Consider the following 13,919-nt stretch of genomic DNA (forward strand, 5'->3'; position numbering starts at 1 on the left):
TACAAAGGAACTGGATGCAAAAAATAATTTTGATATCATATATTTTGATTTCAGGAAAGCTTTTGACACTGTTGCGCATGGAAGACTATTGTACAAATTGGAGCAAATTGCATCTGTCATTGTGGAAGTTGATAGGTTGAATAAATTTAAGGAGGAACTGAACAGGCATTTGGAGGAAATGGTATGTTTTTTTTTTTTTTTTTTTTGGCTGATGCTGCATTAGCTCATAATCTTGCTTTCTTGCATCACATGCCACTACTACTACTATATCAGAGCCACCTTTTTGGTGATGTTTTTTTGTATAAAACAATATTAGCAATTTAAGTCAACTTTGGATAATGGTGTCATCTATAATAGGAATATAAGCCCAAGCCTTGATGGGTGAAAGTTGGCTTCTGTCACTGGAGGGGCAGAAGCCAACTTTCAAAGTTAATTGAAATAACTTTCAAGTTATTTCAATTCTTGCTTTTACAAAACTATAATATTATGTGATAATGATAAAAACCTGAAACCACTTATAAGCAATAAAGGATACCTTCAGATTTTTATTCACCAACAGGAAAATGTGCATACTGTAATAGATGTCAGCATAATCAAAAAACTATAATCATAGCAGAATTCACCAACAGCTTCTGTATGACTGTAACTTGTATGGTTTCATCCGTAGATCACACTTGACTTGACTACACTTGGAATACTGTGTTCAAGTATGGAAACTGCACCTAAAGAATGACATTGTGCTTCTTGAAAGGTCCCAAAGAGGGGTAACTCATCTGGTGAGATTGGCAAAAGGGCATCCATATGAGGAAAGACTGAATATGTGGATTGCATAGCTTGGAAACGAGGCACCTTAGAGGAGACTTTATTGAAGTGTTTAAGGCTCTGAGAGGCATAAGTAAAATGAATGAGGATGAAATTTTCATGGTTATAAATGATTCTAGAACTAGGGGCCATAATTTCAAGTAAGTTACGGGTGGGGGGGTGTTTAGAATGCATTGCAGGAAGTTTTATTTTAGCCAGTGAGTTATAAATTACTGGAATAAGTTACCTACATGGGTGGTAGAGGCCGACAGTTTGGGGAAATTCGAAGGTCAGCTGGATAATTACCTACAGGAGGAGGTAATTATCCAGCTGACCACATAGCTTGTCTGTGTGGTCAGCTGGATAATTTATTGCCACATAGCTTGTCTTTTTCCTTTTCTCTTATTAAATTATTTATTTACATTTTTTAATTTTCTTCTTATTGTTATTATTTTATTTTTTTTTGGCTGGTGCAGCATAAGCCATAGGCTTCCTTGCACCATGTGATCATTGCTAATACTAATACTGATCCTTAACAGTGTGTAAAAAATACTTTTTTACACACTGTTGATTTTTGACATGTTAAGCTCACTACTGGCATTTTGTATGGATTTTCATGGGTTTTCCATAAAACTTCTTAAGCTCACTACTGGCATTTTGTATGGGTTTTCATGAGTTTTCCATAAAACTTCTTAATCATCTCCACTACATCCCCACTGACTTTACACAAACAGCATCCTCTATGAATTTTCTGTACCATTGCAGAACTGAAATCTTTTCAAGTACTTATTTTTAAATGTTCAAATTTTATGCATAACAGTAGTAGCAGACTGCAGCTTAGCTCATTGAACAAAAGTACTAACTGTGTCTTCTCATGGTTGGTAAATTTTGCCACAAGTTTTGTGATTATGCTGCCATCTACAGAAGCATGCACATTTTCTGCTTGCTGGATGAAAAAAAAAAACTATCTTTTATCACCTGGAAGTGGTTTCAGATTTGTGTTATGTATCTCATTCACACAATAATGTTTTAGTTTTGTAAAGGAGGTTTGTGGATACCCTGTATTACTCCACAACCTTTACTGTTATGCTGTATAGAGTAAACCTTCGTTATTTGTTTAATTGAAACTTTTTCTTTCATTGCTTTATTGCCCAGATATATTTAATACATTATTCATAGATCTTCATATGTTTACTAGTAGAGACCACTCTAGTAGCAGATATATGCAGATCATCATCTGATCAGAGACCAGTTCTCTAACAGTTGTCATGAATGTGTTGAGTTTTAGGAAAATGGTGGATTCATATAAAGCAGTATTAGTGATTTAGGTCAACGTTTGGTTGTATAATTATATTGTGGATGGATGACCTTAAGTTCCAGGAATAAAATTGACAAGAAGAAAATTGTATTGCCTTTTTACAGAACTTAACTTTCAACTGCCTATGCGACAATTAGGATGAAATTAAATTAGAAAGAGTTGAGTGTTAAAAACTTATTAAAATGGAATCGCATAGAAGAAAGTGCACCTTTCTCTAAGGTTCATCATAGATGTTTGCTCATATAAAAATGAAACTGTTGAACCAAGATTTCAAACGGTGAACTTTCAAATCATCGTTAATTGGTTCATGAAGGTTAGGAGGAATAAGGGGTATTGTTAATATATGTTTCTAATTCCTATAGTGCAACTTGAACATGTACGTTGGAATTTCCAACACGACAACATTACTAGACACGTGGGAATCATTGTTTGGCTTTTTTTTTAAGGAAGAAGGTGGACACTCAGAAACCTCCATCTGTGTTTGTATGTCTGAATTTTTATAAAATTTCAAAGTGTGAACAAATACATTAGAGTACAACTGAAAAAATTCTGGCCATAGGCCTAGTTTCTTAGAGGAGTCTGTTACATCATCATCACATAAGGGATAACTGGTAAAAATGCAGTTATTGGGGTATTCGGATGGATAACGATCTTTCTAGGGGTGTCACATGACATCACAATATTTAAAAGCTGAAATGAAGAAAAGGAAACAGCAAAACGGCAATTTATTTAAACAGCTAACAAAAATTAACACCACATACAACCACTGATTCTTCTCACCTGTACATTACTAGACAATTTCATGTGCATTAACAATGATAATTGCTCATGTGCGACGACAGAAATTATTTTTTTTTTTTTCTGGGGGGGGGAGCTGCACCCACACACCCCTGTTCCTAAAGAGAAAAATCAAATCATCAAGAAACAACTTGAACAATCGAAACAACAAAATGCATTTTTGTTCATCACTTCATTTGTTAAATTTGAAAGTGTCTGCAATTCTGCCCAGACACGATAGGAGGGAGTAAATAATGAGAGCCTTGTCAATCAATTCGGCCCTGGAAAGATTGTGCAAGGTTCAAGGGGTAGAATTTTTTTCAGCCTGACCTGTGCTTGTTAACAGGAGAGACTGCTTTTACAGGGATGGGATACACTTAAATAGAAAGGGTGCAAGAATATTTGCTGATGCTATCGAGGCAATGTTAGGTGGGTCGGAAAACTGCTAGCTTGGGGGGGGATTCACAGACTAAATGGTTAAAAGTAGCCGCAGGCAGAGGTGAAGGTGATTCTTGCACAACTTCTATTAGAATAAGTAGCGAGGGGTGCAGGGGGTTTCAGGGACTGATGGCAGTCATCGTGAAACAGGTGGGTATATGGGATGTGTCAGGGTAACTAGGAATAGGTACATGTATACTTCCATGTATACCAATGCTAGAAGTATAGTAAATAAATTTGAAGAATTTGAAGTGTTGGTCAAGACATCAAAGGCAGATATTGTTGGGATAGCAGAGACATGGTGTCACACAGAAAGAAGGAATGCAGAACTGGAATTTGGGGAGTACAATGTGTACAGAAAGGATAGACAGGATAGGAAGGGAGGTGTTATGCTGTTAATTAAGAAAAACATAAAATCAAAAGAAGTGCATCCAGTTGATATAGATGAACAGTGCACTGTTGAGTCAGTTTGGTGTGACATAAGCACTGCGAAAGCAAAAATAAGAGTAGGAGTGTGTTATAGGCCTAATGACTTGAATGAGTACAATGAACAATTGTACAGAGAAATAGTGGGCTAGTAAATCAGAATGAATTATAATGGGGGATTTTAACTTCCCAGATATTGACTGTAACTTGTGGGTTAGACTTTTGTCGATTTATTTGATGATTGTTTTCTGCAGCAGCATGTTCGAGAGTCAACTAGAGAGGGTAATACTCTTGATCTGGTTATTGGCAGTGATCATTCGTGTACTACGAATTTGCAGATAAAGGAACCACTAAGTGGTAGTGATCACAGTGTACTGATGTGGGATTTACTTAAAGATATAATTACCATCAGGGGTAAAGGAAAGGGTTTTTGCTTCCGTAAAGGTGAGTACAGTGGTCTCAGACAGTTTTTAAATTCTGTACGGTGGGATCAACTGACGATGTTGCCAACAGTAAATTCTAAGTGGGAAGCATTCAAGGAATTAATCGTGGAAGCTACTAAAAGTTTCATACCTATTAAGAAATATTGTTCAAGGTTTAGGCCTAAATGGTTATCAAATGAACTAATGAGACTCGTGACAGAGAAGAAAAATGCATGGGATGCATACAAATTATCAAGCGACACAGAAGCCTATGGCAGATATAAGCTAGTCTGTAATCAGGTCACAAAGGAGGTTAGGCAGGCGAAGGCAGATTACGAGAAATCTTGGCAAAAGATGCTAAGAAAAACAGCAAGGATTTCTTTACTTATAGAAACTCTAAAAGTAAGGGGATGGATCTGATTGGTCCACTTGATATCGATGGTTCAACTGTTGATGATCCTGCTCAGATAGCAAACAAACTGAATGAGTATATTGCATCTACATTAACACATCAGGAGTTATTAAGGTTTTAAAATGACAGAAGGTTATCAAATTGCAGCAGGGTATTAATGATTTTGTAATAACTGAGAGCAAAGTGGAGGAGAAATTGTTGAAGTTAAACCTAAGAAATGCACCTGGGGCGGATAGGATCTATCCAGTTATATTAAAGGAAGCGGCAAAGGAAGTAAGCAAACCATTAACCATAATTATGAGAGCATTCTCGGACTCAGGGGAGGTCCCCACAGACTGGAGATGTGCAAATGTATCCCCAATTCACAAAGGGGGATCAAAGGGTGACACGAATAATTACAGACCAATTAGTTTAACTTCTGTTCCTGGTAAAATAATGGAGTCACTGGTTAAAGATGCATTGCAGGATCATGTCTTGTCTGACAAATTTGATAGGATATTATGATGTGGTTACAAAGGAACTGGATGCAAAAAATAATTTTGATATCATATATTTGGATTTCAGGAAAGCTTTTGACACTGTTGCGCATGGAAGAGTATTGTACAAATTGGAGCAGAATGGTATTAAGGGTAAGTTGCTACAATGGATAAAAGGATGGTTGAGTGGGAGAAGACAGAGGGTGGTAATTAATGGGTGCTACTCTTCGTGGACTAATGTTATTAGTGGAGTCCCACAGGGTTCGGTGTTGGGTCCTCTGTTGTTTTGTATATTTATCAATGATATTGATGAAGGTATATCAGGCTTAGTGTCGAAGTTTGCAGATGATACAAAGGTTGGCAGGGTTGTTAATGACTGTAATGGCAGTGTGCTACTGCAACAGGATCTAGATAATTTGGGCAGATGGGCTAAGAAGTGGCAACTGAAGTTTCACCTTGACAAATGCAAAGTACTGCATATGGGTAGAAGTAACCCCAGAGAAACGTACCAACTGTGTGGTACTACACGTAAGGTGGTAGAAAATGAAAAAGACCTGGGAATAATTGTGCAGTCAGATATGAAGTTTTCTGAGCAATGCAGACAGGCTGCCAGGGCAGGTCATGGGGTTTTGTCAATGATATATAGAAATTTTGCTAGCAGAGAGAAGGAGGTGATTATCCCTCTGTATAAGGCAATGGTCAGGCCACGCCTTGAGTACTGCGTACAGGTCTGGAGGCCTCATTTTAGGAAGGATGTAGATTTACTTGAGCGTGTACAGAGAAGGGCAACAAGATTGGTGAGGGGAATGAAGGGATCCTCTTATCAAGAGAGGCTTAAGTTCTGCAAATTGCAGTGGCTGGAGACTAGGTGATCTGATTGAGGTGTATAAGGCCTTGAATGGGTTGAGCACGCTGAATTGTGATGGGATCCTTCCACTTGTTCAGATTACGAACCTAAGGGGGCATAAATTCAAATTAAGAAAAGACAAATGTAGAATAGATGTGCGGAAATTTGCCTTTAGCCAGCGGGTGGTTAATTGATGGAACAAACTTCCATCTGTCGTTGTGGAAGTTGATAGGTTAAATAAATTTAAGGAGAAACTGGACAGGCATTTGGAGGGAATGGTGTGATTTTTTTTTTTTTTTTGTCTGATGGTGCATAAGCTCATACACTTGCTTTCTTGCATCACATTCCACTACTACTACGTGACCTTTCCCTGTAACACAGGCCAAGGAGAACAGATGGAAAGCAGTGGATGAAAGGAGTCTCCACTGGTCAATCACTGCCTTCCTTTTTTTCCCACCAGTAGTCTGGAGTGCACAAACAGCAATTCATGTAGTTTCATGTTTAATCGTCTGAATGCCCCAGTAACTGCACTTCAGTCGGGACAACCTGCATTGAAAAATAAAAATCCTTTTTTAAGTTAAAAATATAAAATTACAAAAATCAAAATTAAAAATGATAAAAATATATTCGTGTTTCTTCTAATTCGAACAGATATTTTGTATATTTCTACTTAATATCATACCCACTTTTGATAAACTGAATTCTTCAGACAGTTTCTTCATAGATTCACACACAAAACAGATTCACAATTTAAAGTATAGTCTAATGGAATTAAAAGAACTGCTTTCAAAATTTGTGAAGCCCAGTGCTGTTAAAAGTAACCTATTGCTTGAAGAACGGCCTCCGTAGCCGAGTGGGCAGGAGCGGGAGTGCAGTAGCACACGCTCTTTGAGTAGACCGGGGTTCAAGCCCCTGACTGCTGAATACGGTCGATCTGCCAACCCGCACTGGACCAGCGTGGCAGATTATGGTCCATTTCCCTCAGCATGAATTGTTGAGGAGGCTTCCACCCTGCAGTGGGTTGATAATGGCTGCACTTTACTTTACTTTTTTTATTGCTTGAAGTACATTCACTTCATTCATAACCAAAAAGCGACCAGTAATTTGGTGGTTGGTGACAAAACTTGAATTAATAAATGCATTTGGAGGGGAAAAAAAGATGAAACAATTTTTTTGAACCTGTTAGGGACTACTTCATCATGTTTTGTGACTCTGTTGTTAATAAGCTTCCATCAAAGAGTGAAATGCTAAAAAAAATGCAGAGATTGCCAGAATTAACAACATTGAAAATGCTAGTTTCTCTTCTATTCATGCTTTATGGAATTATCTCTTTGTCCTGCTGGTAAAGGAGGATGAAACAAGAGATATGGCCATGGATACAGTGCCTAAGGAATTTGTAATTCTTCAGATTGACAAATATATCAGTGATTTCTATAATAAAGGATGATGGTGTTGCAAAATTAGCTAAGTTGGCCGGTGTTCTTGAAATGGATGAAATTTTTAAGTATGGTAGAATATCTTAAATTATCCTGTTCATCCTTGTTCCACACAGCAACGCAGAAATAAAATGTTTTCTGTATTTTCAAAAAAGAACAAGAATTCAGATCTAGTAAAGAAGTGGGGTACTATTTCAGTGTAGGTGTTGAAATTTTGCTATTACATCACACAGCAGCACTGCATTATGTTTTCCTATTGTGACAGTCCAGAGCTGCTTTTTCCCCACCAGTGACAGAGCTTGGGCTTGTGCACTTTAGATGTGACTGTGATTTTCTACAAGTGAACCTAGTAAATAACTAATATAACTTTTCATCGAATGACAATACTCTCTAGATGAATCTGTTATTCATTAAAAACTCAGATACTGTTGTGACCAATTTCAGAACTATTCGGTTCCATCATCTGATGACTGGTTGGCTCAGTTAACGAATCTATATTGAGCAGTGAAGAAATATATCTAAATGAGCAACTTTTGTTATGTGTATAATATAACTCCTATTAGTAGGTTGTATTGGCCCATGCAGTGATTTACTAAAGAAGTGGGGTACTATTCCAGTGTAAGTTTTGAAGTTTGAGAAAATAATGCAACACTTCATTGTGTTTTCTCTGTTTTCCCATAACAGAGCTTCCTTACTAAACTGCTTTAGTTATGCTGCATTAGACCATGTAGCCCACTAACAAGAGTTATATTATACATATAATGAAAGCTACATTTTCAATGGGAAATTTTCCCTTCTGCACACTGTTAGGCTTACTTGTTTAGATTAAATCTATTTATTTGCCACTTTTGATACAAAATCATTAATTGAGGCTACCAGTTATCTGATTAGTGACCCATTTAGCCCCAAAGCCGGTCACCACAATGTCTTCATGTCCTTAATGAATAATATATTTACCCACTGAATGGTATTAGTTACTTCAGGTCAATTCATGACTAATCGTAGTTGTTTCTAAAGAGCATCAACCCAAGCTCTGTTACTAACAGATTCAGTAATTCATAAAAGTGTCACTAAAACAATAAATAACACAGTGCAAAAAACATAAAACACATAAAAAAAAATAACACAGTACTGTATTATTTTCTCAAAAGAATTTAGATCATATATGCATAGTCTATTTCAGATCATATAAACTTAAGTCTATTTCAGTTTTAAAAACGAAGAAAGTTAGGCCTTTGCTATGAACATACTTTCAATGTTGATTTTCTGAAAGGGGCTAAAAAGTTATTGCTGATTCCACATCAGATTGGGTGAAGAAATATATGTAGACTTTTCATATCATGAATTATGGCAGGTGTGTTTATACAAATTTGTATACTTGAAAATCTAACTTTTAATTTCAATGATTTTTTTTTTTAAGTAGAATTAACGAATCAGGTGGAGTTTAGCACACTGTCGTTGTAACAGGTTATCAGATAGTTTGTTCTGTGTTGCATTTATGCTTATAAACAAAAAAGTTAGTTTACTGAAAATGTGTAGGTGTTTCATTTTTTTAAGAGGTTTTCAAGTTATGTTGCAGTGCTATGATAGTTTATTTGCATAAGTCTGCATGGTGTGCTCTAGTTAGTTTCAAACCAGATCATGAAAAGTAAAGATTTCGAGTAACCAGTACTATATAATTGAAAAGAACTAGAGGAGGGTGGGTCATGATGCATCCCTGAAAATGTGCCCAAAAGTTAAATGTCTGAAAACTCCCTAATTTGCTATAAATTTTTAGTTTATCTATATGCTGAATGTTATATGCTGAATAACATTCAGCATATGAAAAGTATTTTTAAAAGGTTTAAAGATACATTTGACTTCAAATATAATTGGTAAAATTGATCTTAAATACTACACTGTTACCTTAAAATCAACTCATTTTAGTAAAAAACAGGCCTTGAGCATTGGGCTGCATCACTATATAATTTCTATAACAACCAACAAACTGGTTTAAGTTGAACTTTATTAAAATAAATAAATAAATAAATAGATATATACAGATGTATAAGTTAGTGCTATTGCATCATTTAAGTATATCTCATATTGTGAATACCTTCACAACGAGTTACCATGATATTGCACTACCTCGAATAAGTAACTTCACCAATGAGGCTTTGGCCCTAAAAGGTTTTCAGTCTGATAACCATTTGCACCATTAGACGTCTCTCATATTGTGCAGTATACTTCACAACTGGATTGTCATCATTGCAACACCAGGGTACCTAACCACCCACTAGGAGAAGCCAACAAGCTTTGAAACGGTGCCATATGGGTGGTGGTGGTGGTGGTCGTATCCACTGAGAATAAGTAACAATAGTCTTCTCCATTGGTGTTACTTATTCGAGATAGTGCAATATCGTGGCAACGCGTTGTGAAGGTATTTACAATATGAGATATACTTAAATGATGCCAATTATGTGCTACTTTAGTAGGTTGCTGCATATTAAAATGATGCAATAGCACTAACTTATACGCCTAACGTGCAATGGCTGGTGAAACTATAAACTTGCTCGCAACATGAGGCTTTGGCCCTAAAAGGTTTTCAGTATGATAATCAGTTGCACACCATCAGGCATTTCTCATATTGTGGAGTTATACTTCACAACTGGGTTGTCATCATTGTAACACCAGGATACCTAACCACCCACCTAGGAGAAGCCAACAAGCTTTGAAACGGTGCTGTATATGGGTGGTGGTATTTACTGAGAATAAGTAACAATAGTCTTCTCCATTGGTATTACTTATTCGAGGTAGTGCAATATCATTGGCAACTTGTGAAGGTATTTACAATATGAGATATACTTAAATGATGCCAATCATGTGCTACTTTAGTAGGTTGCTGCATATTAAAATGAAACAATAGCACTAACTTATATGTCAGTAAATTTGCTTGCAACATGAGGCTTTGGCCCTAAAAGGTTTCCAGTCTGATAACCAGTTGCACACCATTAGACATCTCTCATATTGTGGAGTTATACTTCACAACTAGGTTGTCATCATTGCAAATTTAGAAGCCAACGAGCTTCGAAACAGTGCCGTCTGGGTGGTGGTATCCACTGAGAATAAGTAACAATAGTCTCTCCATTGGTGAAGCATTACTTATTCAAGGTAGTGCAGTATCATGGCAACTTGTTGTGAAGGTATTCACAATATGAGATATACTTAAATGATGCCAATTATGTACTACTAGGTTGCTGCATATTAAAATGATGCAATAGCACTAACTTATACTTCAGTAAACTTTCTTGCAACATGAAGCTTTGGCCCTAAAAGGTTTTCACAGATATATACTTAAATAAAATACTAAAACAGATATAAAATAAAAGCGTTAAAATACAAACATTAAAAAAAAAAATATATATATATATTATAAACTATAAAAGGAAACCACATACTTTTATGTAGGAACAGAATTCTCTCAACACTCACATTAGAAGGATTATGTGATTATATAATTATATGAATAAATGTCCCATATTTAACATTAAATAAAATCAATTACAAAAATTACATTAAAATTATATAAATAAATATGTATTAAAAAATTGGCATGCATTCAATTCTCATCACCAACATAACACATCAAGAAAAGCCAGAAGTCGACAGCCACCAACAATAAAAAGCAATAAAATAGAAGCTTTCTGAGCAGTGTCCCTTCATCAGCTGCTCAGTGTACTGTATACTGAATATATATATGCATAGGATAAAACAACAGAAGATGAATGTGTATGATTGCAAATCAAAACTCATTTCAGCTTATTGATGTGCACAGAAGGAACATTTTAATGGTTGGATGAAGGGTGTGCTGATTGTGATTTTTGCAAAAGCTAGTGATGCATACTTAATGTTGAAAGCTCTTCTGCTGACTTTGACAGTATGTCATCAGCTTTCTTGAAAAATTTGTCAAGAGAAATTTCAACAAGCATTTGTGCTTGTTGAACATAAGCACACATGCTATAGTCTTTACTTGTAAAGAAGTCTACAGGAATATGTAACTCTCTTAATGTTTCTTTAGACTATTGAACTTCTTTCTGCTTTAGCAAATTCTTTCACATCGTTTAAGAACTTCTCAAAGTGAAGGCTTCATCATTCATTGCATTCGTAACCTTTGTGGGAGGACTTTTAATGATTTCATCATCACCTTGGTCTTCAAATAATGCCCTGTTTGCCTCTTGCATGACAATCAGATCTTCAATGAACATAGGATCTGAATGAGATGCAATCAATTCACCACACCTTCAGTGACTTCCAAGTCCAATTTATTCATAAGCTGAACAGTTTTCTTTGTGGCTGCTTCATGGATTTCCTTAAACCTTCAAAATTTGTAACTAATTCTTTGCACAACCATTTCCCTCAACTATTTATCATTGACTCTATTATTTTGCCCAGCAGTTTCCAGTGTTGTTGAAACCACATATTATAAACTTTCCAGAGTTCCTTCAAAGTAGGTCCATCTTCCTTATCAGTTGCCCCAATAGCCTGGTTGACTATTTACCTCATGTAGTACTGCTTGAAGGTAGCACTGATCTATAGATTGATATCACAGGAGATATTTGCAGGCATGAACACAACTTTAATTTCTGGATAAAGGTCTTCTAATATTTTTTGGTATGGTCTCCATATCTGGATATGGTATTCTCAAGAAGAGGCATTATTTATATATTCTACAAAGAGACAAACCAGGCACAGAATAGACAATTTACAAAAACTTGCACTAGTCCTTTGTGCTATAAGTTGCCTTGGCATTAACGTAAATATCCCAGACTCTTATTAATTCAATGAGCATGGGAAAGAGCTATTTGAAAAATATAATTTCCAGATGGCAAGACTGCATACATGAAGTTAGTTGAAACTTGTAGCACAATCAGTATTTCATTCAGATTTCTTCTGTCTGGGAAAATGTTTGCATCATATGGTATGCTGACTTGATATGGTTATTACTTGTATTTAAGTAAATATAAACATTTCTCAACTAATACTTGCTTGATGAGAATTATCATGTTCCACAAACATTGACTGCAACCATACTTAAATTATTTTTTTTTTTGAAGGTCCCCTTGGAGTAATACATACGATCCACCTCTGGAAGATGGAGCTATGCCATCTGAACGATTACGTAAACTTGAGGTGGATGCCAATGAGGCATTTGATCAATATCGAGAAATGTATTTTGAAGGTGGAGTATCATCAGTTTATCTTTGGGATTTGGATCATGGATTTGCTGGAGTCATACTGATCAAGAAAGCAGGAGATGGCTCAAAAAAAATTAAAGGTTGCTGGGATTCAATTCATGTTGTGGAAGTTCAGGTATGATTGTTTTAAGTAAAATAGATGTGTTGAAATACATATTTGATACTTGCATTAGAGAATATTGCTAGATTTTGAGGAATAAATTTTATATATATGTTAATATTGAAAGGCTGCAGTTTGAATTTATATCTTGGGGAAGTGTGGTATCTGTGAGTATGTTTGTGCCTAATTTTGCCTAAAAACTGCAATTTTTAGTGTAAATTCTAATTTACAAATGCCTAAAGAAATTCAAAGTTTTGTTTGATTATAACAGGTTCAAAATATCCTTTTAAAATTAAAAAATATATAGAACACTTTCTGAATGCAAGATTTCATTTGAAATTCTGAATTCTGGAAATATCCCTTTTTACAATGGGATGCGGGAATCAGGTAGGTGACATCAAAAACATCTGTCATTCTCTTGTAGGTTTTGGCATCCCCCATCTCTTCTGTCTTGCAGTATGAGTCATGTCTTTTGAGGTTATGATGGACATCATAGCAAGAACCAGTATTCCTTACAGTTCAAGGCTGACCGGGCTAGCCGGGTGGGTAAAGTGCCTGCCTGGCAACCCAAAGGTCGTGGGTTCGAATCTCGCCTTGGGCTTGGATCAAAGTACTGCAAAAACCTTGGGAGGCACATTATGGCCACAGAAGCTGATCCGCCAACAACTACCTTACAGTTCAAGGATAAACTTTAAAATATTTTTCACATGCTGGCTGCTAGGTACTCCACCAGACTGAACCTATTGGTAACTATATAGGAGGGATCCAAATCAGTTAGTGTATAATCTCATGGCCTCTATTCTGCAAGCCAGTGACTGGAGGGAGTCTGAGTAGTGTGCATGTGGGAGCTGTCAAGGCCATGTTATACCAAGAAGTTTGATCTGTCTTGTTGTGTGTACATCATATTCAAAGATTTCATTAATTTATATACATTATTCCCCCCCCCCCACACACACATTTTCAACTTTTATAACTTACCTAATAAATGAATCATGAATACTGAAGGTAATAGAACAAACTCATCTATGAAAAGATATCTAAACCTCCCAAAAACTTCCTCATTCATTTCAAATCTCAATGATTTCCATCTACAGTATGCCAAACCTGACTTACTTTTTCTGACAGAACTCAATTAATAGTTGCCTCAACTGCTACTCATCTCAGTTTCCCTAATTATTCACTCTGTGAATTCTTTTGCTTGAAAGGTAGTACTTGTGTTTATATCCACTGTG

At 36.1% G+C, this 13,919-nt stretch overlaps 1 protein-coding gene across 1 annotated transcript in view; it reads left to right on the forward strand.

Annotated features, from left to right (window-relative positions):
- cpb (F-actin-capping protein subunit beta) overlaps window positions 1–13,919 on the forward strand; it is a 119,433-nt gene that overhangs the window by 52,245 nt on the left and 53,269 nt on the right. The window contains exon 4 of the mRNA XM_090368750.1: window positions 12,447–12,702. Within this exon, the coding sequence (XP_090224876.1) occupies window positions 12,447–12,702 (256 nt within the window). The remainder of the gene's footprint in view (window positions 1–12,446; window positions 12,703–13,919) is intronic.

The sequence above is a fragment of the Mastigoproctus giganteus genome, chromosome 2 (assembly GCF_048544385.1).
Source record: "Mastigoproctus giganteus isolate SK-2022 chromosome 2, ASM4854438v1, whole genome shotgun sequence".
Taxonomy (NCBI): Eukaryota; Metazoa; Arthropoda; class Arachnida; order Uropygi; family Thelyphonidae; genus Mastigoproctus; species Mastigoproctus giganteus.